Source organism: Taudactylus pleione, unplaced genomic scaffold (assembly GCF_031769625.1).
Source record: "Taudactylus pleione unplaced genomic scaffold, aTauple2 ptg000445l, whole genome shotgun sequence".
Taxonomy (NCBI): Eukaryota; Metazoa; Chordata; class Amphibia; order Anura; family Myobatrachidae; genus Taudactylus; species Taudactylus pleione.
Window position 1 is genome coordinate 1,683,284 of NW_028284847.1, and position 22,300 is coordinate 1,705,583.

At 49.5% G+C, this 22,300-nt stretch overlaps 1 protein-coding gene across 1 annotated transcript in view; it reads right to left on the bottom strand.

The window, feature by feature from the left end:
* Window positions 1–22,300, bottom strand: part of LOC148505664 (uncharacterized) — a 282,403-nt gene that overhangs the window by 257,197 nt on the left and 2,906 nt on the right. The window contains exons 2-6 of the mRNA XM_088447901.1: window positions 13,341–13,498; window positions 10,616–10,807; window positions 9,227–9,350; window positions 9,013–9,110; window positions 8,771–8,873 (exon numbers count right to left, since the gene is read on the bottom strand). Of these exons, the coding sequence (XP_088304027.1) occupies window positions 8,771–8,873; window positions 9,013–9,110; window positions 9,227–9,350; window positions 10,616–10,807; window positions 13,341–13,418 (595 nt within the window). The 5' untranslated portion in view covers window positions 13,419–13,498. The remainder of the gene's footprint in view (window positions 1–8,770; window positions 8,874–9,012; window positions 9,111–9,226; window positions 9,351–10,615; window positions 10,808–13,340; window positions 13,499–22,300) is intronic.

The following is a 22,300-nucleotide window of genomic DNA, read 5'->3' on the forward strand; positions in this document are numbered from 1 at the left end:
AGGAGGGTCTAGGATAAGAGATGGCTGTAGTGACAGGAGAGTGTAGGATAAGAGATGGCTGCAGTGACAGAGGAGGGTCTAGGATAAGAGATGGCTGTAGTGACAGGAGAGTGTAGGATAAGAGATGGCTGCAGTGACAGAGGAGGGTCTAGGATAAGAGATGGCTGTAGTGACAGAGGAGGGTATAGGATAAGAGAGTGCTGTAGTGACAGAGGAGGGTGTAGGATAAGAGATGGCTGTAGTGACAGAGGTGGGTGTAGGATAAGAGAGTGCTGTACTGACAGAGGAGAGTGTGGGATAAGAGATGGCTGTAGTGACAGAGGAAGGTGTAGGATAAGAGATGGCTGTAGTGACAGGAGAGTGTAGGATAAGAGATGGCTGTAGTGACAGGAGAGTGTAGGATAAGAGAGTGCTGTAGTGACAGAGGAAGGTGTAGGATAAGAGATTGCTGTAGTGACAGAGGAGGGTGTAGGATAAGAGATGGCTGTAGTGACAGAGGAGGGTGTAGGATAAGAGATGGCTGTAGTGACAGAGGTGGGTGTAGGATAAGAGATGGCTGTAGTGACAGAGGAGAGTGTAGGATAAGAGATGGCTGTAGTGACAGAGGAGGGTGTAGGATAAGAGAGTGCTGTAGTGACAGAGGAGGGTGTAGGATAAGAGAGTGCTGTAGTGACAGAGGAGGGTCTAGGAGAAGACCCTAGTGACAGAGGAGGGTATAGGATAAGAGAGTGCTGTAGTGACAGAGGAGGGTGTAGGATAAGAGATGGCTGTAGTGACAGAGGTGGGTGTAGGATAAGAGAGTGCTGTAGTGACAGAGGAGAGTGTAGGATAAGAGATGGCTGTAGTGACAGAGATGGGTGTAGGATAAGAGATGGCTGTAGTGACAGAGGAGAGTGTAGGATAAGAGAGTGCTGTACTGACAGAGGAGGGTGTAGGATAAGAGATTGCTGTAGTGACAGAGGAGGGTGTACGATAAGAGAGTGCTGTAGTGACAGAGGAGAGTGTAGGATAAGAGATTGCTGTAGTGACAGAGGAGGATGTAGGATAAGAGATGGCTGTAGTGACAGAGGAGGGTGTAGGATAAGAGATGGCTGTAGTGACAGAGGAAGGTGTAGGATAAGAGAGTGCTGTAGTGACAGAGGAGGGTGTAGGATAAGAGAGTGCTGTAGTGACAGGAGAGTGTAGGATAAGAGATGGCTGTAGTGACAGAGGAAGGTGTAGGATAAGAGTGCTGTAGTGACAGAGGAGGGTGTAGGATAAGAGATTGCTGTAGTGACAGAGGAGGGTGTAGGATAAGAGAGTGCTGTAGTGACAGAGGAGGGTGTAGGATAAGAGATGGCTGTAGTGACAGAGGAGGGTATAGGATAAGAGAGTGCTGTAGTGACAGAGGAGGGTGTAGGATAAGAGAGTGCTGTAGTGACAGAGGAGGGTGTACGATAAGAGAGTGCTGTAGTGACAGAGGAAGGTGTAGGATAAGAGAGTGCTGTAGTGACAGAGGAGGGTGTAGGATAAGAGAGTGCTGAGGAGGGTCTAGGATAAGAGATGGCTGTAGTGACAGGAGAGTGTAGGATAAGAGATGGCTGCAGTGACAGAGGAGGGTCTAGGATAAGAGATGGCTGTAGTGACAGGAGAGTGTAGGATAAGAGATGGCTGCAGTGACAGAGGAGGGTCTAGGATAAGAGATGGCTGTAGTGACAGAGGAGGGTATAGGATAAGAGAGTGCTGTAGTGACAGAGGAGGGTGTAGGATAAGAGATGGCTGTAGTGACAGAGGTGGGTGTAGGATAAGAGAGTGCTGTACTGACAGAGGAGAGTGTGGGATAAGAGATGGCTGTAGTGACAGAGGAAGGTGTAGGATAAGAGATGGCTGTAGTGACAGGAGAGTGTAGGATAAGAGATGGCTGTAGTGACAGGAGAGTGTAGGATAAGAGAGTGCTGTAGTGACAGAGGAAGGTGTAGGATAAGAGATTGCTGTAGTGACAGAGGAGGGTGTAGGATAAGAGAGTGCTGTAGTGACAGAGGAGGGTCTAGGATAAGAGAGGGCTGTAGTGACAGAGGAGGGTGTAGGATAAGAGAGTGCTGTAGTGACAGAGGAGGGTGTAGGATAAGAGAGTGCTGTAGTGACAGAGGAGGGTGTAGGATAAGAGATGGCTGTAGTGACAGAGGAAGGTGTGGGATAAGAGATGGCTGTAGTGACAGAGGAGAGTGTAGGATAAGAGAGTGCTGTAGTGACAGAGGAGGGTGTAGGATAAGAGATGGCTGTAGTGACAGAGGTGGGTGTAGGATAAGAGAGTGCTGTAGTGACAGAGGAGGGTGTAGGATAAGAGAGTGCTGTAGTGACAGAGGAGGGTCTAGGATAAGAGAGTGCTGTAGTGACAGAGGAGGGTGTAGGATAAGAGATGGCTGTAGTGACAGAGGAGGGTGTAGGATAAGAGATGGCTGTAGTGACAGAGGAGGGTGTAGGATAAGAGAGTGCTGTAGTGACAGAGGAGGGTCTAGGATAAGAGATGGCTGTAGTGACAGAGGAGGGTATAGGATAAGAGAGTGCTGTAGTGACAGAGGAGGGTGTAGGATAAGAGATGGCTGTAGTGACAGAGGTGGGTGTAGGATAAGAGAGTGCTGTACTGACAGAGGAGAGTGTAGGATAAGAGAGTGCTGTAGTGACAGAGGAGGGTCTAGGATAAGAGATGGCTGTAGTGACAGAGGAGGGTGTAGGATAAGAGAGTGCTGTAGTGACAGAGGAGGGTGTAGGATAAGAGAGTGCTGTAGTGACAGAGGAGGGAGTAGGATAAGAGATTGCTGTAGTGACAGAGGAGGGTGTAGGATAAGAGATTGCTGTAGTGACAGAGGAAGGTGTAGGATAAGAGATTGCTGTAGTGACAGAGGTGGGTGTAGGATAAGAGAGTGCTGTACTGACAGAGGAGGGTGTAGGATAAGAGATTACTGTAGTGACAGAGGAGGGTGTAGGATAAGAGAGTGCTGTAGTGACAGAGGAGGGTGTAGGATAAGAGATGGCTGTAGTGACAGAGGAGGGTGAAGGATAAGAGAGTGCTGTAGTGACAGAGGAGGGTGTAGGATAAGAGAGTGCTGTAGTGACAGAGGAGGGTGTAGGATAAGAGATGGCTGTAGTGACAGAGGAGGGTATAGGATAAGAGAGTGCTGTAGTGACAGAGGAGGGTGTAGGATAAGAGATGGCTGTAGTGACAGAGGTGGGTGTAGGATAAGAGAGTGCTGTACTGACAGAGGAGAGTGTAGGATAAGAGAGTGCTGTAGTGACAGAGGAGGGTGTAGGATAAGAGATGGCTGTAGTGACAGAGGAGGGTGTAGGATAAGAGAGTGCTGTAGTGACAGAGGAGGGTGTAGGATAAGAGAGTGCTGTAGTGACAGAGGAGGGTGTAGGATAAGAGAGTGCTGTAGTGACAGAGGAGGGTGTAGGATAAGAGAGTGCTGTAGTGACAGAGGAGGGTCTAGGATAAGAGAGTGCTGTAGTGACAGAGGAGGGTGTAGGATAAGAGAGTGCTGTAGTGACAGAGGAGGGTCTAGGATAAGAGAGTGCTGTAGTGACAGAGGAGGGTGTAGGACAAGAGAGTGCTGTAGTGACAGAGGAGGGTCTAGGATAAGAGATGGCTGTAGTGACAGAGGAGGGTGTAGGGTAAGAGATGGCTGTAGTGACAGAGGAGGGTGTAGGATAAGAGAGTGCTGTAGTGACAGAGGAGGGTGTAGGATAAGAGAGTGCTGTAGTGACAGAGGAGGGTGTAGGATAAGAGAGTGCTGTAGTGACAGAGGAGGGTGTAGGAGAAGAGATGGCTGTAGTGACAGAGGAGGGTGTAGGAGAAGAGAGTGCTGTAGTGACAGAGGAGGGTGTAGGATAAGAGATGGCTGTAGTGAGAGGAAGGTGTAGGGTAAGAGATTGCTGTAGTGACAGAGGAGGGTGTAGGATAAGAGAGTGCTGTAGTGACAGAGGAGGGTGTAGGATAAGAGAGTGCTGTAGTGACAGAGGAGGGTGTAGGATAAGAGAGTGCTGTAGTGACAGAGGAGGGTGTAGGAGAAGAGATGGCTGTAGTGACAGAGGAGGGTGTAGGATAAGAGATTGCTGTAGTGACAGCGGAGGGTGTAGGATAAGAGAGTGCTGTAGTGACAGAGGAGGGTGTAGGATAAGAGATGGCTGTAGTGACAGAGGAGGGTGTAGGATAAGAGAGTGCTGTAGTGACAGAGGAGGGTGTAGGATAAGAGAGTGCTGTAGTGACAGAGGAGAGTGTAGGATAAGAGATGGCTTTAGTGACAGAGGAGGGTGTAGGGTAAGATATGGCTGTAGTGACAGAGGAGGGTGTAGGATAAGAGAGTGCTGTAGTGACAGAGGAGGGTGTAGGATAAGAGAGTGCTGTAGTGACAGAGGAGGGTGTAGGAGAAGAGATGGCTGTAGTGACAGAGGAGGGTGTAGGATAAGAGATGGCTGTAGTGACAGAGGAGGGTGTAGGGTAAGAGATGGCTGTAGTGACAGAGGAGGGTGTAGGATAAGAGATGGCTGTAGTGACAGAGGAGGGTGTAGGATAAGAGAGTGCTGTAGTGACAGAGGAGGGTGTAGGATAAGAGATTGCTGTAGTGACAGAGGAGAGTGTAGGATAAGAGATGGCTGTAGTGACAGAGGAGGGTGTAGGATAAGAGATGGCTGTAGTGACAGAGGAGGGTGTAGGGTAAGAGATGGCTGTAGTGACAGAGGAGGGTGTAGGATAAGAGATGGCTGTAGTGACAGAGGAGGGTGTAGGATAAGAGAGTGCTGTAGTGACAGAGGAGGGTGTAGGATAAGAGAGTGCTGTAGTGACAGAGGAGAGTGTAGGATAAGAGATGGCTTTAGTGACAGAGGAGGGTGTAGGATAAGAGATGGCTGTAGTGACAGAGGAGGGTGTAGGGTAAGAGATGGCTGTAGTGACAGAGGAGGGTGTAGGATAAGAGATGGCTGTAGTGACAGAGGAGGGTGTAGGATAAGAGATTACTGTAGTGACAGAGGAGGGTGTAGGATAAGAGATTACTGTAGTGACAGAGGAGGGTGTAGGATAAGAGAGTGCTGTAGTGACAGAGGAGGGTGTAGGAGAAGAGATGGCTGTAGTGACAGAGGAGGGTGTAGGAGAAGAGATGGCTGTAGTGACAGAGGAGGGTGTAGGATAAGAGATGGCTGTAGTGACAGAGGAGGGTGTAGGATAAGAGAGTGCTGTAGTGACAGAGGAGGGTGTAGGATAAGAGAGTGCTGTAGTGACAGAGGAGAGTGTAGGATAAGAGATGGCTTTAGTGACAGAGGAGGGTGTAGGATAAGAGATGGCTGTAGTGACAGAGGAGGGTGTAGGGTAAGAGATGGCTGTAGTGACAGAGGAGGGTGTAGGATAAGAGATGGCTGTAGTGACAGAGGAGGGTGTAGGATAAGAGATGGCTGTAGTGACAGAGGTGGGTGTAGGATAAGAGAGTGCTGTAGTGACAGAGGAGGGTGTAGGATAAGAGAGTGCTGTAGTGACAGAGGAGGGTCTAGGATAAGAGAGTGCTGTAGTGACAGAGGAGGGTGTAGGATAAGAGATGGCTGTAGTGACAGAGGAGGGTGTAGGATAAGAGATGGCTGTAGTGACAGAGGAGGGTGTAGGATAAGAGAGTGCTGTAGTGACAGAGGAGGGTCTAGGATAAGAGATGGCTGTAGTGACAGAGGAGGGTATAGGATAAGAGAGTGCTGTAGTGACAGAGGAGGGTGTAGGATAAGAGATGGCTGTAGTGACAGAGGTGGGTGTAGGATAAGAGAGTGCTGTACTGACAGAGGAGAGTGTAGGATAAGAGAGTGCTGTAGTGACAGAGGAGGGTCTAGGATAAGAGATGGCTGTAGTGACAGAGGAGGGTGTAGGATAAGAGAGTGCTGTAGTGACAGAGGAGGGTGTAGGATAAGAGAGTGCTGTAGTGACAGAGGAGGGAGTAGGATAAGAGATTGCTGTAGTGACAGAGGAGGGTGTAGGATAAGAGATTGCTGTAGTGACAGAGGAAGGTGTAGGATAAGAGATTGCTGTAGTGACAGAGGTGGGTGTAGGATAAGAGAGTGCTGTACTGACAGAGGAGGGTGTAGGATAAGAGATTACTGTAGTGACAGAGGAGGGTGTAGGATAAGAGAGTGCTGTAGTGACAGAGGAGGGTGTAGGATAAGAGATGGCTGTAGTGACAGAGGAGGGTGAAGGATAAGAGAGTGCTGTAGTGACAGAGGAGGGTGTAGGATAAGAGAGTGCTGTAGTGACAGAGGAGGGTGTAGGATAAGAGATGGCTGTAGTGACAGAGGAGGGTATAGGATAAGAGAGTGCTGTAGTGACAGAGGAGGGTGTAGGATAAGAGATGGCTGTAGTGACAGAGGTGGGTGTAGGATAAGAGAGTGCTGTACTGACAGAGGAGAGTGTAGGATAAGAGAGTGCTGTAGTGACAGAGGAGGGTGTAGGATAAGAGATGGCTGTAGTGACAGAGGAGGGTGTAGGATAAGAGAGTGCTGTAGTGACAGAGGAGGGTGTAGGATAAGAGAGTGCTGTAGTGACAGAGGAGGGTGTAGGATAAGAGAGTGCTGTAGTGACAGAGGAGGGTGTAGGATAAGAGAGTGCTGTAGTGACAGAGGAGGGTCTAGGATAAGAGAGTGCTGTAGTGACAGAGGAGGGTGTAGGATAAGAGAGTGCTGTAGTGACAGAGGAGGGTCTAGGATAAGAGAGTGCTGTAGTGACAGAGGAGGGTGTAGGACAAGAGAGTGCTGTAGTGACAGAGGAGGGTCTAGGATAAGAGATGGCTGTAGTGACAGAGGAGGGTGTAGGGTAAGAGATGGCTGTAGTGACAGAGGAGGGTGTAGGATAAGAGAGTGCTGTAGTGACAGAGGAGGGTGTAGGATAAGAGAGTGCTGTAGTGACAGAGGAGGGTGTAGGATAAGAGAGTGCTGTAGTGACAGAGGAGGGTGTAGGAGAAGAGATGGCTGTAGTGACAGAGGAGGGTGTAGGAGAAGAGAGTGCTGTAGTGACAGAGGAGGGTGTAGGATAAGAGATGGCTGTAGTGAGAGGAAGGTGTAGGGTAAGAGATTGCTGTAGTGACAGAGGAGGGTGTAGGATAAGAGAGTGCTGTAGTGACAGAGGAGGGTGTAGGATAAGAGAGTGCTGTAGTGACAGAGGAGGGTGTAGGATAAGAGAGTGCTGTAGTGACAGAGGAGGGTGTAGGAGAAGAGATGGCTGTAGTGACAGAGGAGGGTGTAGGATAAGAGATTGCTGTAGTGACAGCGGAGGGTGTAGGATAAGAGAGTGCTGTAGTGACAGAGGAGGGTGTAGGATAAGAGATGGCTGTAGTGACAGAGGAGGGTGTAGGATAAGAGAGTGCTGTAGTGACAGAGGAGGGTGTAGGATAAGAGAGTGCTGTAGTGACAGAGGAGAGTGTAGGATAAGAGATGGCTTTAGTGACAGAGGAGGGTGTAGGGTAAGATATGGCTGTAGTGACAGAGGAGGGTGTAGGATAAGAGAGTGCTGTAGTGACAGAGGAGGGTGTAGGATAAGAGAGTGCTGTAGTGACAGAGGAGGGTGTAGGAGAAGAGATGGCTGTAGTGACAGAGGAGGGTGTAGGATAAGAGATGGCTGTAGTGACAGAGGAGGGTGTAGGGTAAGAGATGGCTGTAGTGACAGAGGAGGGTGTAGGATAAGAGATGGCTGTAGTGACAGAGGAGGGTGTAGGATAAGAGAGTGCTGTAGTGACAGAGGAGGGTGTAGGATAAGAGATTGCTGTAGTGACAGAGGAGAGTGTAGGATAAGAGATGGCTGTAGTGACAGAGGAGGGTGTAGGATAAGAGATGGCTGTAGTGACAGAGGAGGGTGTAGGGTAAGAGATGGCTGTAGTGACAGAGGAGGGTGTAGGATAAGAGATGGCTGTAGTGACAGAGGAGGGTGTAGGATAAGAGAGTGCTGTAGTGACAGAGGAGGGTGTAGGATAAGAGAGTGCTGTAGTGACAGAGGAGAGTGTAGGATAAGAGATGGCTTTAGTGACAGAGGAGGGTGTAGGATAAGAGATGGCTGTAGTGACAGAGGAGGGTGTAGGGTAAGAGATGGCTGTAGTGACAGAGGAGGGTGTAGGATAAGAGATGGCTGTAGTGACAGAGGAGGGTGTAGGATAAGAGATTACTGTAGTGACAGAGGAGGGTGTAGGATAAGAGATTACTGTAGTGACAGAGGAGGGTGTAGGATAAGAGAGTGCTGTAGTGACAGAGGAGGGTGTAGGAGAAGAGATGGCTGTAGTGACAGAGGAGGGTGTAGGAGAAGAGATGGCTGTAGTGACAGAGGAGGGTGTAGGATAAGAGATGGCTGTAGTGACAGAGGAGGGTGTAGGATAAGAGAGTGCTGTAGTGACAGAGGAGGGTGTAGGATAAGAGAGTGCTGTAGTGACAGAGGAGAGTGTAGGATAAGAGATGGCTTTAGTGACAGAGGAGGGTGTAGGATAAGAGATGGCTGTAGTGACAGAGGAGGGTGTAGGGTAAGAGATGGCTGTAGTGACAGAGGAGGGTGTAGGATAAGAGATGGCTGTAGTGACAGAGGAGGGTGTAGGATAAGAGAGTGCTGTAGTGACAGAGGAGGGTGTAGGATAAGAGAGTGCTGTAGTGACAGAGGAGGGTGTAGGATAAGAGAGTGCTGTAGTGACAGAGGAGGGTGTAGGGTAAGAGATTATTGTAGTGACTGAACAAGGAAAATATGTGAATCTGTACATTACTTGAACAATACTTAGTGATTATTACTCACCTGTGCTGATATCATTAGGGATTTCCTCTTCTTTACACTGCAGATTACTCATCATATTTTCTTCCTCTATAACTTCAACTTTAATATCAATGAGATCTTCAACCTAATTAACACAAAAAATAATACAAAAAATATATTTAATAATATCTGATTTGATAAATTTGGGAATAACTGAAAAATGTAGATTTACAAAACTGATCATATAGTGTAGCATACTTGGAGAGACCTTGAAACCCATCTACCTGATCATCTTGTGGGACACTGTGATTCTCCTCTGTACAGTCCTGGGAATAAAGAGTACGGGGACATCTCTCTGGGGTATTCCTGTTACTGGCCCCATCTGTAGGAGACACACAGTGACTGATTACACTGTATATATGCGATTATCAGGTGATGTGTATATAGGAGACCCCATAGCTGCTCTCCCCATTACAATAAATGACAGACTCCTCTTACCCAGTGATGTGAGGGGCCGGTGATTCTCCATCATCACGTCCTTGTACAGACCCCTGTGTCCTTCTATATACTCCTGATCCTCCATAAAGATACAGACAGTGGCATCCTCATATTTTATAGGAACCTGACACACACAATGATACAGTCATCACTAAGACACATCCCCTGGAGTTACTGTATAATGTCCCATTCCCAGCAGTCACCTCTCCAGTCATCACCCAGACACATCCCCTGGTGTTACTGTATAATGTCCCATTCCCAGCAGTCACCTCTCCAGTCATCACCCAGACACATCCCCTGGAGTTACTGTATAATGTCCCATTCCCAGCAGTCACCTCTCCAGTCATCACCCAGACACATCCCCTGGTGTTACTGTATAATGTCCCATTCCCAGCAGTCACCTCTCCAGTCATCACCCAGACACATCCCCTGGTGTTACTGTATAATGTCCCATTCCCAGCAGTCACCTCTCCAGTCATCACCCAGACACGTCCCCCGGTGTTACTGTATAATGTCCCATTCCCAGCAGTCACCTCTCCAGTCATCACCCAGACACGTCCCCTGGTGTTACTGTATAATGTCCCATTCCCAGCAGTCACCTCTCCAGTCATCACCCAGACACGTCCCCTGGTGTTACTGTATAATGTCCCATTCCCAGCAGTCACCTCTCCAGTCATCACCCAGACACGTCCCCTGGTGTTACTGTATAATGTCCCATTCCCAGCAGTCACCTCTCCAGTCATCACCCAGACACGTCCCCTGGTGTTACTGTATAATGTCCCATTCCCAGCAGTCACCTCTCCAGTCATCACCCAGACACATCCCCTGGTGTTACTGTATAATGTCCCATTCCCAGCAGTCACCTCTCCAGTCATCACCCAGACACATCCCCCGGTGTTACTGTATAATGTCCCATTCCCAGCAGTCACCTCTCCAGTCATCACCCAGACACGTCCCCTGGTGTTACTGTATAATGTCCCATTCCCAGCAGTCACCTCTCCAGTCATCACCCAGACACGTCCCCTGGTGTTACTGTATAATGTCCCATTCCCAGCAGTCACCTCTCCAGTCATCACCCAGACACGTCCCCTGGTGTTACTGTATAATGTCCCATTCCCAGCAGTCACCTCTCCAGTCATCACCCAGACACGTCCCCTGGTGTTACTGTATAATGTCCCATTCCCAGCAGTCACCTCTCCAGTCATCACCCAGACACATCCCCTGGTGTTACTGTATAATGTGCCATTCCCAGCAGTCACCTCTCCAGTCATCATCCAGACATCCCCTGGTGTTACTGTATAATGTCCCATTCCCAGCAGTCACCTCTCCAGTCATCACCCAGACACATCCCCTGGTGTTACTGTATAATGTCCCATTCCCAGCAGTCACCTCTCCAGTCAGCAGCTGAATGATCTTGTTGGTGAGTTCCAGAATCTTCTGGTCATTGTGTCTCTCATGTATCAGTGAGTGAGGTGGAGGCACCGTGGTGGTGCTCTGGGTCCTGCTCAGTCCTCCAGACACATGGAGATGGCTGCTGGGTGTCTCACACTCACCGGATGTCTTCTTCACTATTGTGTAACCCTGTGTATTGGAGAATACACTATCACAGCATACACTCCCAGATCCCCTCACCATCCCAGTCATGTCCCTGTATTATTACTATGGATAAAAGTGATGACACTGTGACACCCTCAGATCCCCTCACCTCCCCAGTCATGTCCCTATATTATTACTATATACTGTAAGTAATGTCACTGTGTCTCTCCCAGACCATCTCACCTCCCCAGTCATATCCCTGTATTATTACTACAGATATAAGTGATGTCACTGTGACACTCCCAGATCCCCTCACCTCCCCAGTCATGTCCCTGTATTATTACTATAGATATAAGTGATGTCACTGTGACACTCCCAGATCCCCTCACCTCCCCAGTCATGTCCCTGTATTATTACTATAGATATAAGTGATGTCACTGTGACACTCCCAGATCCCCTCACCTCCCCAGTCATGTCCCTATATTATTACTATATACTGTAAGTAATGTCACTGTGTCTCTCCCAGACCATCTCACCTCCCCAGTCATATCCGTATTATTACTACAGATATAAGTGATGTCACTGTGACACTCCCAGATCCCCTCACCTCCCCAGTCATGTCCCTGTATTATTACTATAGATATAAGTGATGTCACTGTGACACTCCCAGACTCCCTCACCTCCCCAGTCATGTCCCTGTATTATTACTATAGATATAAGTGATGTCACTGTGACACTCCCAGACCCCCTCACCTCCCCAGTCAGGTCCCTGTGTTAGTAATAGAGATAATAGTGATGTCACTGTGACACTCCCAGACTCCCTCACCTCCCCAGTCAGGTCCCTGTGTTAGTAATAGAGATAATAGTGATGTCACTGTGACACTCCCAGACCCCCTCACCTCCCCAGTCATGCCCCTGTATTATTACTATAGATATAAGTGATGTCACTGTGACACTCCCAGATCCCCTCACCTCCCCAGTCATGTCCCTGTATTATTACTATAGATATAAGTGATGTCACTGTGACACTCCCAGATCCCCTCACCTCCCCAGTCATGTCCCTGTATTATTACTATAGATATAAGTGATGTCACTGTGACACTCCCAGACCCCCTCACCTCCCAAGTCAGGTCCCTGTGTTAGTAATAGAGATAATAGTGATGTCACTGTGACACTCCCAGACCCCCTCACCTCCCCAGTCATGCCCCTGTATTATTACTATAGATATAAGTGATGTCACTGTGACACTCCCAGATCCCCTCACCTCCCCAGTCATGTCCCTGTATTATTACTATAGATATAAGTGATGTCACTGTGACACTCCCAGACTCCCTCACCTCCCCAGTCATGTCCCTGTATTATTACTATAGATATAAGTGATGTCACTGTGACACTCCCAGATCCCCTCACCTCCCCAGTCATGTCCCTGTATTATTACTATAGATATAAGTGATGTCACTGTGACACTCCCAGACCCCCTCACCTCCCAAGTCAGGTCCCTGTGTTAGTAATAGAGATAATAGTGATGTCACTGTGACACTCCCAGACCCCCTCACCTCCCCAGTCATGCCCCTGTATTATTACTATAGATATAAGTGATGTCACTGTGACACTCCCAGATCCCCTCACCTCCCCAGTCATGCCCCTGTATTATTACTATAGATATAAGTGATGTCACTGTGACACTCCCAGATCCCCTCACCTCCCCAGTCATGTCCCTGTATTATTACTATAGATATAAGTGATGTCACTGTGACACTCCCAGATCCCCTCACCTCCCCAATAATGTCCCTGTATTATTACTATAGATATAAGTGATGTCACTGTGACACTCCCAGACTCCCTCACCTCCCCAGTCATGTCCGTGTATTATTACTATAGATATAAGTGATGTCACTGTGACACTCCCAGACCCCCTCACCTCCCCAGTCAGGTCCCTGTGTTAGTAATAGAGATAATAGTGATGTCACTGTGACACTCCCAGACCCCCTCACCTCCCCAGTCATGCCCCTGTATTATTACTATAGATATAAGTGATGTCACTGTGACACTCCCAGATCCCCTCACCTCCCCAGTCATGTCCCTGTATTATTACTATAGATATAAGTGATGTCACTGTGACACTCCCAGACTCCCTCACCTCCCCAGTCATGTCCCTGTATTATTACTATAGATATAAGTGATGTCACTGTGACACTCCCAGACCCCCTCACCTCCCCAGTCAGGTCCCTGTGTTAGTAATAGAGATAATAGTGATGTCACTGTGACACTCCCAGACCCCCTCACCTCATCAGTCATGCCCCTGTATTATTACTATAGATATAAGTGATGTCACTGTGACACTCCCAGATCCCCTCACCTCCCCAGTCATGTCCCTGTATTATTACTATAGATATAAGTGATGTCACTGTGACACTCCCAGACTCCCTCACCTCCCCAGTCATGTCCCTGTATTATTACTATAGATATAAGTGATGTCACTGTGACACTCCCAGACCCCCTCACCTCCCCAGTCAGGTCCCTGTGTTAGTAATAGAGATAATAGTGATGTCACTGTGACACTCCCAGACCCCCTCACCTCCCCAGTCAGCAGGTAGATAATCTCCAGGGTGAGATTTAGTATCCTCTCAGTCATGTGACTCCTGTCCGTGTCCATCCTCAGTGACTCGGTGAGTTATATAGAACACGTCTCACCCTCACGTGACTTCTAGTAACAGGGATCTGTACTTCACTCCCCTGATGTGTAGGAATAAATATAATTATTAGAAGCTATTTCTTACCAGTTATTTATGTAGTGCGCACATAGGGGTGATTCAGCCTCAAACAGTATTGCTATCGCAGCTGCTAACAGCACTATTGTTGTAGTGCACCAGGAGGCATCACGCGTCCTGCATGTATTACTGATCCGAGTCAACTGCTGCAGATGCACAAAAGAGACCAGGAAATTTCAGTCAGCCAACGGAGATCCTGGCCTCTTTCTTTCAACACGCCTCTGTTTTTGGAAACGGGAGGCCGTCGCACTGGCCGTTGGAGATATGCACTAACCATCAGGTTAGCGTGCGACTCTGAATTAGCCACATATTAGGCAGAGCTTTACAGGGAATATTTAGTCACATCTGACCCTGCCCCAATAGAGGTTACATTCTACATTTCCTACCACATGTACTCGCACACTAGGGGTGTTTTTGAAAGAATAGAATAGTTGATTAGTATAGACGACCAGCAGGGGGCGTCTATAACAATTTAATCGCAGCCTGTTTCTTGTTGATTTGAACTTTCCGTCAATAAAAATGGTTACAGCTAGATCCCCTTCCTTAGATGTACCCAGACGTCATAAGTTACTGTCCAACATCATTCCCTACCATCCACGTGGGCATAGAGAAGCGAGCCCGCGAGGGGACAACTTTCTTCTATTGGTGGACAGTATGGGCAGAAAACTGCAGTTCCACCCTCACTTACGTCACTTCCAGGTACAGTATCTGAAGGGGGAACATACCTTACCAAATAAAACTTAGCTACTGAAGTCGATCTTTACACGTCTTTGAACTGAAATCTACATATATGTATCAGGCTGTAATGTTGGACAGATAGTAAATCTACTCCACATAGTCAATGATGCAAGTTAATATATCTTTGCATTTAGTGTATTTATTACTGCATATGCATAATGTATGTATAGATATGTTTATATCATTATGTGATTGGACTAGTATTGATCATTTTACCAGTTTAGTTATAAGCCAATCAATGTGTAAGCCCACGCACACACACGGGTCCGATTTACCCTTAGTCGCACTGGAAGGCCACCAATATAACTAACATTTCTGTGGGTGCCCAAATATACTGCCCAGTGTCTACCTCCCAACATTCCCAGCGATCAGATGTTAATCAATTTTCATATGCAATATAAAGAATTGCATTGCATTGTGTATTTTGGTTTTACATGGCTTCCCCTTCTCCAGAATTTCTAGCAGCCCCTCAGATAGGAATTCAAGACTGGTGGTAACTAATCGGGAAATAGCAGCATCTATACGGCAGTGTTCCCCCCAGAAATGTTTCCAGCCGGGTGGCATCAAGGCCTTCGCAATTATGCGCGCCGGGAAAAGGGGTATCTCCCTTACCATTCCAGCCCGACAGGTCTCAGGCTGCTCCCCCACTGGCTCTCAGTCAAAAGTGCCCATTATGCAGTGCCCCCTGTATTTGTGCCCTTTATACAGTGCCCCCTGTAGTTATCCCCATATGCAATGCCCCCAGGCTTAAATAGTGTCTCTTATGCAGTGTTCACTCTAGCTCCGGCGGCAGGCAGGGCGCCAGAGCCAGAGAGGGCAACTATGCGACCAAAAAGGGGGCGTGTCTATAAGACGCGTCCCCTTTTCGTCATACTTGGGGGCGTGCCCGGCACTTACGGACACGCCGGGCAGCCCCCAAGCGCTGCAGACAGGGAGAATAGACGCCGGGCGCATGCGCCCAGCGTCTATTCTCCGGCGGGGACCGGGTCACTGCACATTTCTCCACCCGCGGGATACTGCGTCCCGCGGGTGAAGACGGCACCCGCAGGCTGTGAGGGCAGAGCGCTTTTTGCCCTCCAGGAGGAGGACAGCGCACCGCGCCCCGCTAAAACAGCCTAGCGGGAACGCTACTTATGCAGTGCCCCCAGGCTGGACCTTTTTATGCAGAGCCCCAGGCTTAAATAGTGCCTTAGGCAGTGCCCCCACACTGGTCCTGGCCCCGGTCCCAGCCCAGAATTTACCTTAACTTGCTCGCCGCTCGCGCTCCCACTCCCTCGCTCTGACTGGATCTAACTAGCTCCAGCAGGCGCGCGGGGCAGGCTCCTCACGTCGCGGGTGACGTCACACTACATCACTGGGAACGCTTGCCTCTGAAGTGATCGGAGGCTTCTTTAGCCTCCGGTCACTTCAGAGGCCAGCGTTCTACAGCAGGGGGCGGCGGGGGAAAGTGCCGGGCGATAGGCTGTTTCTGCCAGGTGATGCGCCCGCAGAAAACAGCCTGGGAAGAACACTATACGGGGTCTGGAAGTTGCCTGATCCCAGACAGGGGGGAGAGGGCAATTAAGGTGGGGGTTCCATAATTCACAGGTATCAATGCCTCACAACCAAGTAAGCCCCCGAACCACCTTATACCTCCATCTAGTGTATACAACACTTTCTTCCTGGATTATATTGTATATATAAAACCTCATGGGGGGGGGGAATTCAATTGTTTTGGTCGCAGTGATAATTAATGGTCCCCCGATGGAGCTATTCAATTATAGCTTTTGCCGGGTTTAGATGCGTTTAGTTAGTGCGCCCAAAGCATAAACATTTCTCACATTGCCTCTGCTCGCCGGACTACGGCCTTCTCAAAAGACTGTGAGAGGAAATGTGTCCACCGCCTACACTCACGTCCAATCGGAGCAACAATTTAATTGCTCCATCAGGCACCCAAACATTTATACACAAAACATATACAAAAATTTTAAGGCACCTATTTAGATCCTTAAATCAAAAGCGCATATGTTGATAATAAATTATTTGTATGTACAGTAATAGAGACGGAGCAGCAGCGGTGAGGGGGCATGTATCCCCTATGCAGATAGCGCTGAGGTGCAGAGCTGGCTCCGTGCAGTACTGCCGGGCTTCACCGTCCAACACTGAGGAGCAGCACCTTCATATGAGGACGTAGTAATGCTCCATAGAGGCAGGGGGCGCCGCAGTGAGCCAAGCCATTCTGCAGAATTTTGAATATTTACCCAATCCCGCTCACCCATTTTATAATCCCAAAACACAAGAAAGCAGTCTGTTACCAAGCAAGTAGGGACTGCGCCCCCTGTATTATAGTAATAGCACATACTGCGCCCCCTGTATTATAGTAATAGCACAGACTGCGCCCCCTGTATTATAGTAACAGCACAGACTGCGCCCCCTGTATTATAGTAACAGCACAGACTGCGCCCCCTGTATTATAGTAACAGCACAGACTGCCCCCCTGTATTATAGTAACAGCACAGACTGCGCCCCCTGTATTATAGTACCAGCACAGACTGCGCCCCCTGTATTATAGTAACAGCACAGACTGCGCCCCCTGTCTTATAGTAACAGCACAGACTGCGCCCCCTGTCTTATAGTAACAGCACAGACTGCCCCCCTGTATTATAGTAACAGCACAGACTGCGCCCCCTGTATTACAGTAACAGCACAGACTGCCCCCCTGTATTACAGTAACAGCACAGACTGCGCCCCCTGTATTACAGAAACAGCGCAGACTGCGCCCCCTGTATTACAGAAACAGCGCAGACTGCGCCCCCTGTATTACAGTAACAGCGCAGACTGCGCCCCCTGTATTACAGTAACAGCGCAGACTGCGCCCCCTGTATTACAGTAACAGCGCAGACTGCGCCCCCTGTATTACAGTAACAGCGCAGACTGCCCCCCTGTATTACAGTAACAGCGCAGACTGCGCCCCCTGTATTACAGTAACAGCGCAGACTGCGCCCCCTGTATTACAGTAACAGCGCAGACTGCGCCCCCTGTATTACAGTAACAGCGCAGACTGCGCCCCCTGTATTACAGTAACAGCGCAGACTGCACCCCCTGTATTACAGTAACAGCGCAGACTGCGCCCCCTGTATTACAGTAACAGCGCAGACTGCGCCCCCTGTATTACAGTAACAGCGCAGACTGCGCCCCCTGTATTACAGTAACAGCGCAGACTGCGCCCCCTGTATTACCGTAACAGCGCAGACTGCGCCTCCTGTATTACAGTAACAGCGCAGACTGCGCCTCCTGCATTACAGTAACAGCGCAGACTGCGCCTCCTGCATTACAGTAACAGCGCAGACTGCGCCTCCTGCATTATAGTAACAGCGCAGACTGCCCCCCTGCATTATAGTAACAGCGCAGACTGCCCCCCTGCATTATAGTAACAGCGCAGACTGTCCCCCTGTATTATAGTAACAGCGCAGACTGCGCCCCCTGTATTATAGTAACAGCGCAGACTGCGCCCCCTGTATTATAGTAACAGCGCAGACTGCGCCCCCTGTATTATAGTAACAGCGCAGACTGCGCCTCCTGTATTATAGTAACAGCGCAGACTGCGCCTCCTGTATTATATTAACAGCGCAGACTGCCCCCCTGTATTATAGTAACAGCGCAGACTGCGCCTCCTGTATTATAGTAACAGCAGACTGCGCCCCCTGTATTATAGTAACAGCACAGACTGCGCCCCCTGTATTATAGTAACAGCACAGACTGCGCCCCCTGTATTATAGTAACAGCACAGACTGCGCCCCCTGTATTATAGTAACAGCACAGACTGCGCCTCCTGTATTATAGTAACAGCACAGACTGCGCCTCCTGTATTATATTAACAGCACAGACTGCGCCTCCTGTATTATATTAACAGCACAGACTGCCCCCCTGTATTATAGTAACAGCACAGACTGCGCCTCCTGTATTATAGTAACAGCAGACTGCGCCCCCTGTATTATAGTAACAGCACAGACTGCGCCCCCTGTATTATAGTAACAGCAGACTGCGCCCCCTGTATTATAGTAACAGCACAGACTGCGCCCCCTGTATTATAGTAACAGCACAGACTGCGCCTCCTGTATTATAGTAACAGCACAGACTGCGCCTCCTGTATTATAGTAACAGCACAGACTGCGCCTCCTGTATTATATTAACAGCACAGACTGCCCCCCTGTATTATAGTAACAGCACAGACTGCGCCTCCTGTATTATAGTAACAGCAGACTGCGCCCCCTGTATTATAGTAACAGCAGACTGCGCCCCCTGTATTATAGTAACAGCAGACTGCGCCCCCTGTATTACAGTAACAGCGCAGACTGCGCCACCTGTATTACAGTAACAGCGCAGACTGCGCCCCCCTGTATTACAGTAACTGCGCAGTCTGCGCCACCTGTATTACAGTAACAGCGCAGACTGCGCCCCCTGTATTACAGTAACAGCGCAGACTGCGCCTCCTGCATTACAGTAACAGCGCAGACTGCGCCTCCTGCATTACAGTAACAGCGCAGACTGCGCCTCCTGCATTACAGTAACAGCGCAGACTGCGCCTCCTGCATTAGAGTAACAGCGCAGACTGCGCCTCCTGCATTATAGTAACAGCGCAGACTGCCCCCCTGCATTATAGTAACAGCGCAGACTGCCCCCCTGTATTATAGTAACAGCGCAGACTGCGCCCCCTGTATTATAGTAACAGCGCAGACTGCGCCCCCTGTATTATAGTAACAGGGCAGACTGCGCCCCCTGTATTATAGTAACAGCGCAGACTGCGCCCCCTGTATTATAGTAACAGCGCAGACTGCGCCCCCTGTATTATAGTAACAGCGCAGACTGCGCCTCCTGTATTATAGTAACAGCGCAGACTGCGCCTCCTGTATTATATTAACAGCGCAGACTGCCCCCCTGTATTATAGTAACAGCGCAGACTGCGCCTCCTGTATTATAGTAACAGCAGACTGCGCCCCCTGTATTATAGTAACAGCACAGACTGCGCCCCCTGTATTATAGTAACAGCACAGACTGCGCCCCCTGTATTATAGTAACAGCACAGACTGCGCCCCCTGTATTATAGTAACAGCACAGACTGCGCCTCCTGTATTATAGTAACAGCACAGACTGCGCCTCCTGTATTATATTAACAGCACAGACTGCGCCTCCTGTATTATATTAACAGCACAGACTGCGCCTCCTGTATTATATTAACAGCACAGACTGCCCCCCTGTATTATAGTAACAGCACAGACTGCGCCTCCTGTATTATAGTAACAGCAGACTGCGCCCCCTGTATTATAGTAACAGCACAGACTGCGCCCCCTGTATTATAGTAACAGCAGACTGCGCCCCCTGTATTATAGTAACAGCACAGACTGCGCCCCCTGTATTATAGTAACAGCACAGACTGCGCCACCTGTATTATAGTAACAGCACAGACTGCGCCCCCCTGTATTATAGTAACAGCGCAGTCTGCGCCACCTGTATTATAGTAACAGCACAGACTGCACCACCTGTATTATAGTAACAGCACGGACTGTGCCACATGTATTATAGTAACAGCACGGACTGTGCCAGACTGCGCCCCCTGTATTACAGTAACAGCAGGGACTGCGCCCCCTGTATTACAGTAACAGCAGGGACTGTGCCCCCTGTATTACAGTAACAGCAGGGACTGCGCCCCCTGTATTACAGTAAAAGCAGGGACTGCGCCCCTTGTATTACAGTAACAGCGCCCCCTGTATTACAGTAACAGCAGGGACTGCGCCCCCTGTATTACAGTAACAGCGCCCCCTGTATTACAGTAACAGCAGGGACTGCGCCCCCTGTATTACAGTAACAGCAGGGACTGCTCCCCCTGTATTACAGTAACAGCAGGGCCTGCGCCCCCTGTATTACAGTAACAGCAGGGCCTGCGCCCCCTGTATTACAGTAACAGCGCCCCCTCTATTACAGTAACAGCAGGGACTGCGCCCCCTCTATTACAGTAACAGCAGGGACTGCGCCCCCTCTATTACAGTAACAGCAGGGACTGCGCCCCCTCTATTACAGTAACAGCAGGGACTGCGCCCCCTCTATTACAGTAACAGCAGGGACTGCGCCCCCTCTATTACAGTAACAGCAGGGACTGCGCCCCCTCTATTACAGTAACAGCAGGGACTGCGCCCCCTGTATTACAGTAACAGCAGGGACTGCGCCCCCTGTATTACAGTAACAGCAGGGACTGCGCCCCCTGTATTACAGTAACAGCAGGGACTGCGCCCCCTGTATTACAGTAACAGCGCCCCCTGTATTGCAGTAACAGCAGGGACTGCGCCCCCTGTATTACAGTAACAGCAGGGACTGCGCCCCCTGTATTACAGTAACAGCAGGGACTGCGCCCCCTGTATTACAGTAACAGCACGGACTGCGCCCCCTGTATTACAGTAACAGCACGGACTGCGCCCCCTGTATTACAGTGACAGCACGGACTGCGCCCCCTGTATTACAGTAACAGCACGGACTGCGCCACCTGTATTACAGTCACAGCACGGACTGAGCCTCCTGTATTACAGTCACAGCACGGACTGCGTCCCCTGTATTACAGTCACAGCACGGACTGCGTCCCCTGTATTACAGTCACAGCACGGACTGCGTCCCCTGTATTACAGTCACAGCACGGACTGCGTCCCCTGTATTACAGTAACAGCACGGACTGCGCCCCCTGTATTACAGTAACAGCACGGACTGCGCCCCCTGTATTACAGTAACAGCACGGACTGCGCCCCCTGTATTACAGTAACAGCAGGGACTGCGCCCCCTGTATTACAGTAACAGCAGGGACTGCGCCCCCTGTATTACAGTAACAGCACGGACTGAGCCTCCTGTATTACAGTAACAGCACGGACTGTGTCCCCTGTATTATAGTAACAGCACGGACTGCGCCCCCTGTATTATAGTAACAGCACGGACTGCGTCCCCTGTATTACAGTAACAGCACAGACCACGTCACCTGTATTACAGTAACAGCACAGACTGCGCCCCCTGTATTACAGTAACAGCACAGACTGCGCCCCCTGTATTATACAGTGTTCTCCCCAGGCTGTTTTTTGCAAGTGCACCACCCGGCAAGAAACAACCTACCACCCGACACTTTGGGAGCCTGCAAGTGGGGACAGTATCTGGGAGCTGTATAAAAAGGACCAGATCCTACAGACTTTGCAGCTTTTTCATAATCAGACGACTGGGCCTCTAATAAGAAATGAAGAATTTATATATAAAATGTTATTTCAAGTTTAGATCATTGTAAGGTCAGGGTTTAAAACATTTTTTTATTTCGAGGGGTCCCCACCCGCCTACTTCTTGATGCAACCTGGCTGGAAAAAATTTCTGTGGAGAACATTGTTATAGTCACCCCTAAGGGAGGGTTAGGGTAAGGTGGGGGAGAGGGTTAGGTATAGTTAGTTTACTTACCTATCGGGATCTTCACTGCTGCCGGTCTTCCGGCGTCGGGATTTGAACCGCCGGACCTATGTCATTCATACCGATCCCGTGTAAAACATCTGTACAATGTTAATGCAGCTGTATAATAGCCAGGAATCAGGGCCTGCTCCCCTTGTAGTACAGCACCTGACACCAGAGTCTGCTCCAGCTGTATAATAGCCAGGAATCAGGGCCTGCTCCCCTTTTAGTACAGCACCTGACACCAGAGTCTGCTCCAGCTGTATAATAGCCAGGAATCAGGGCCTGCTCCCCTTGTAGTACAGCAGCCTCACACCAGAGGCTGCTCCAGCTGTATAATAGCCAGGAATCAGGGCTTACTCCCCTTGTAGTACAGTAACCTGACACCAGAGTCTGCTCCAGCTGTATAATAGCCAGGAATCAGGGCCTGCTCCCCTTGTAGTACAGTAACATAACACCAGAGTCTGCTCCAGCTGTGTAATAGCCAGGAATCAGGGCCTGCTCCCCTTGTGTAGTACAGCACCTGACACCAGAGGCTGCTCCAGCTGTAAAATAGCCAGGAATCAGGGCCTGCTCCCCTTGT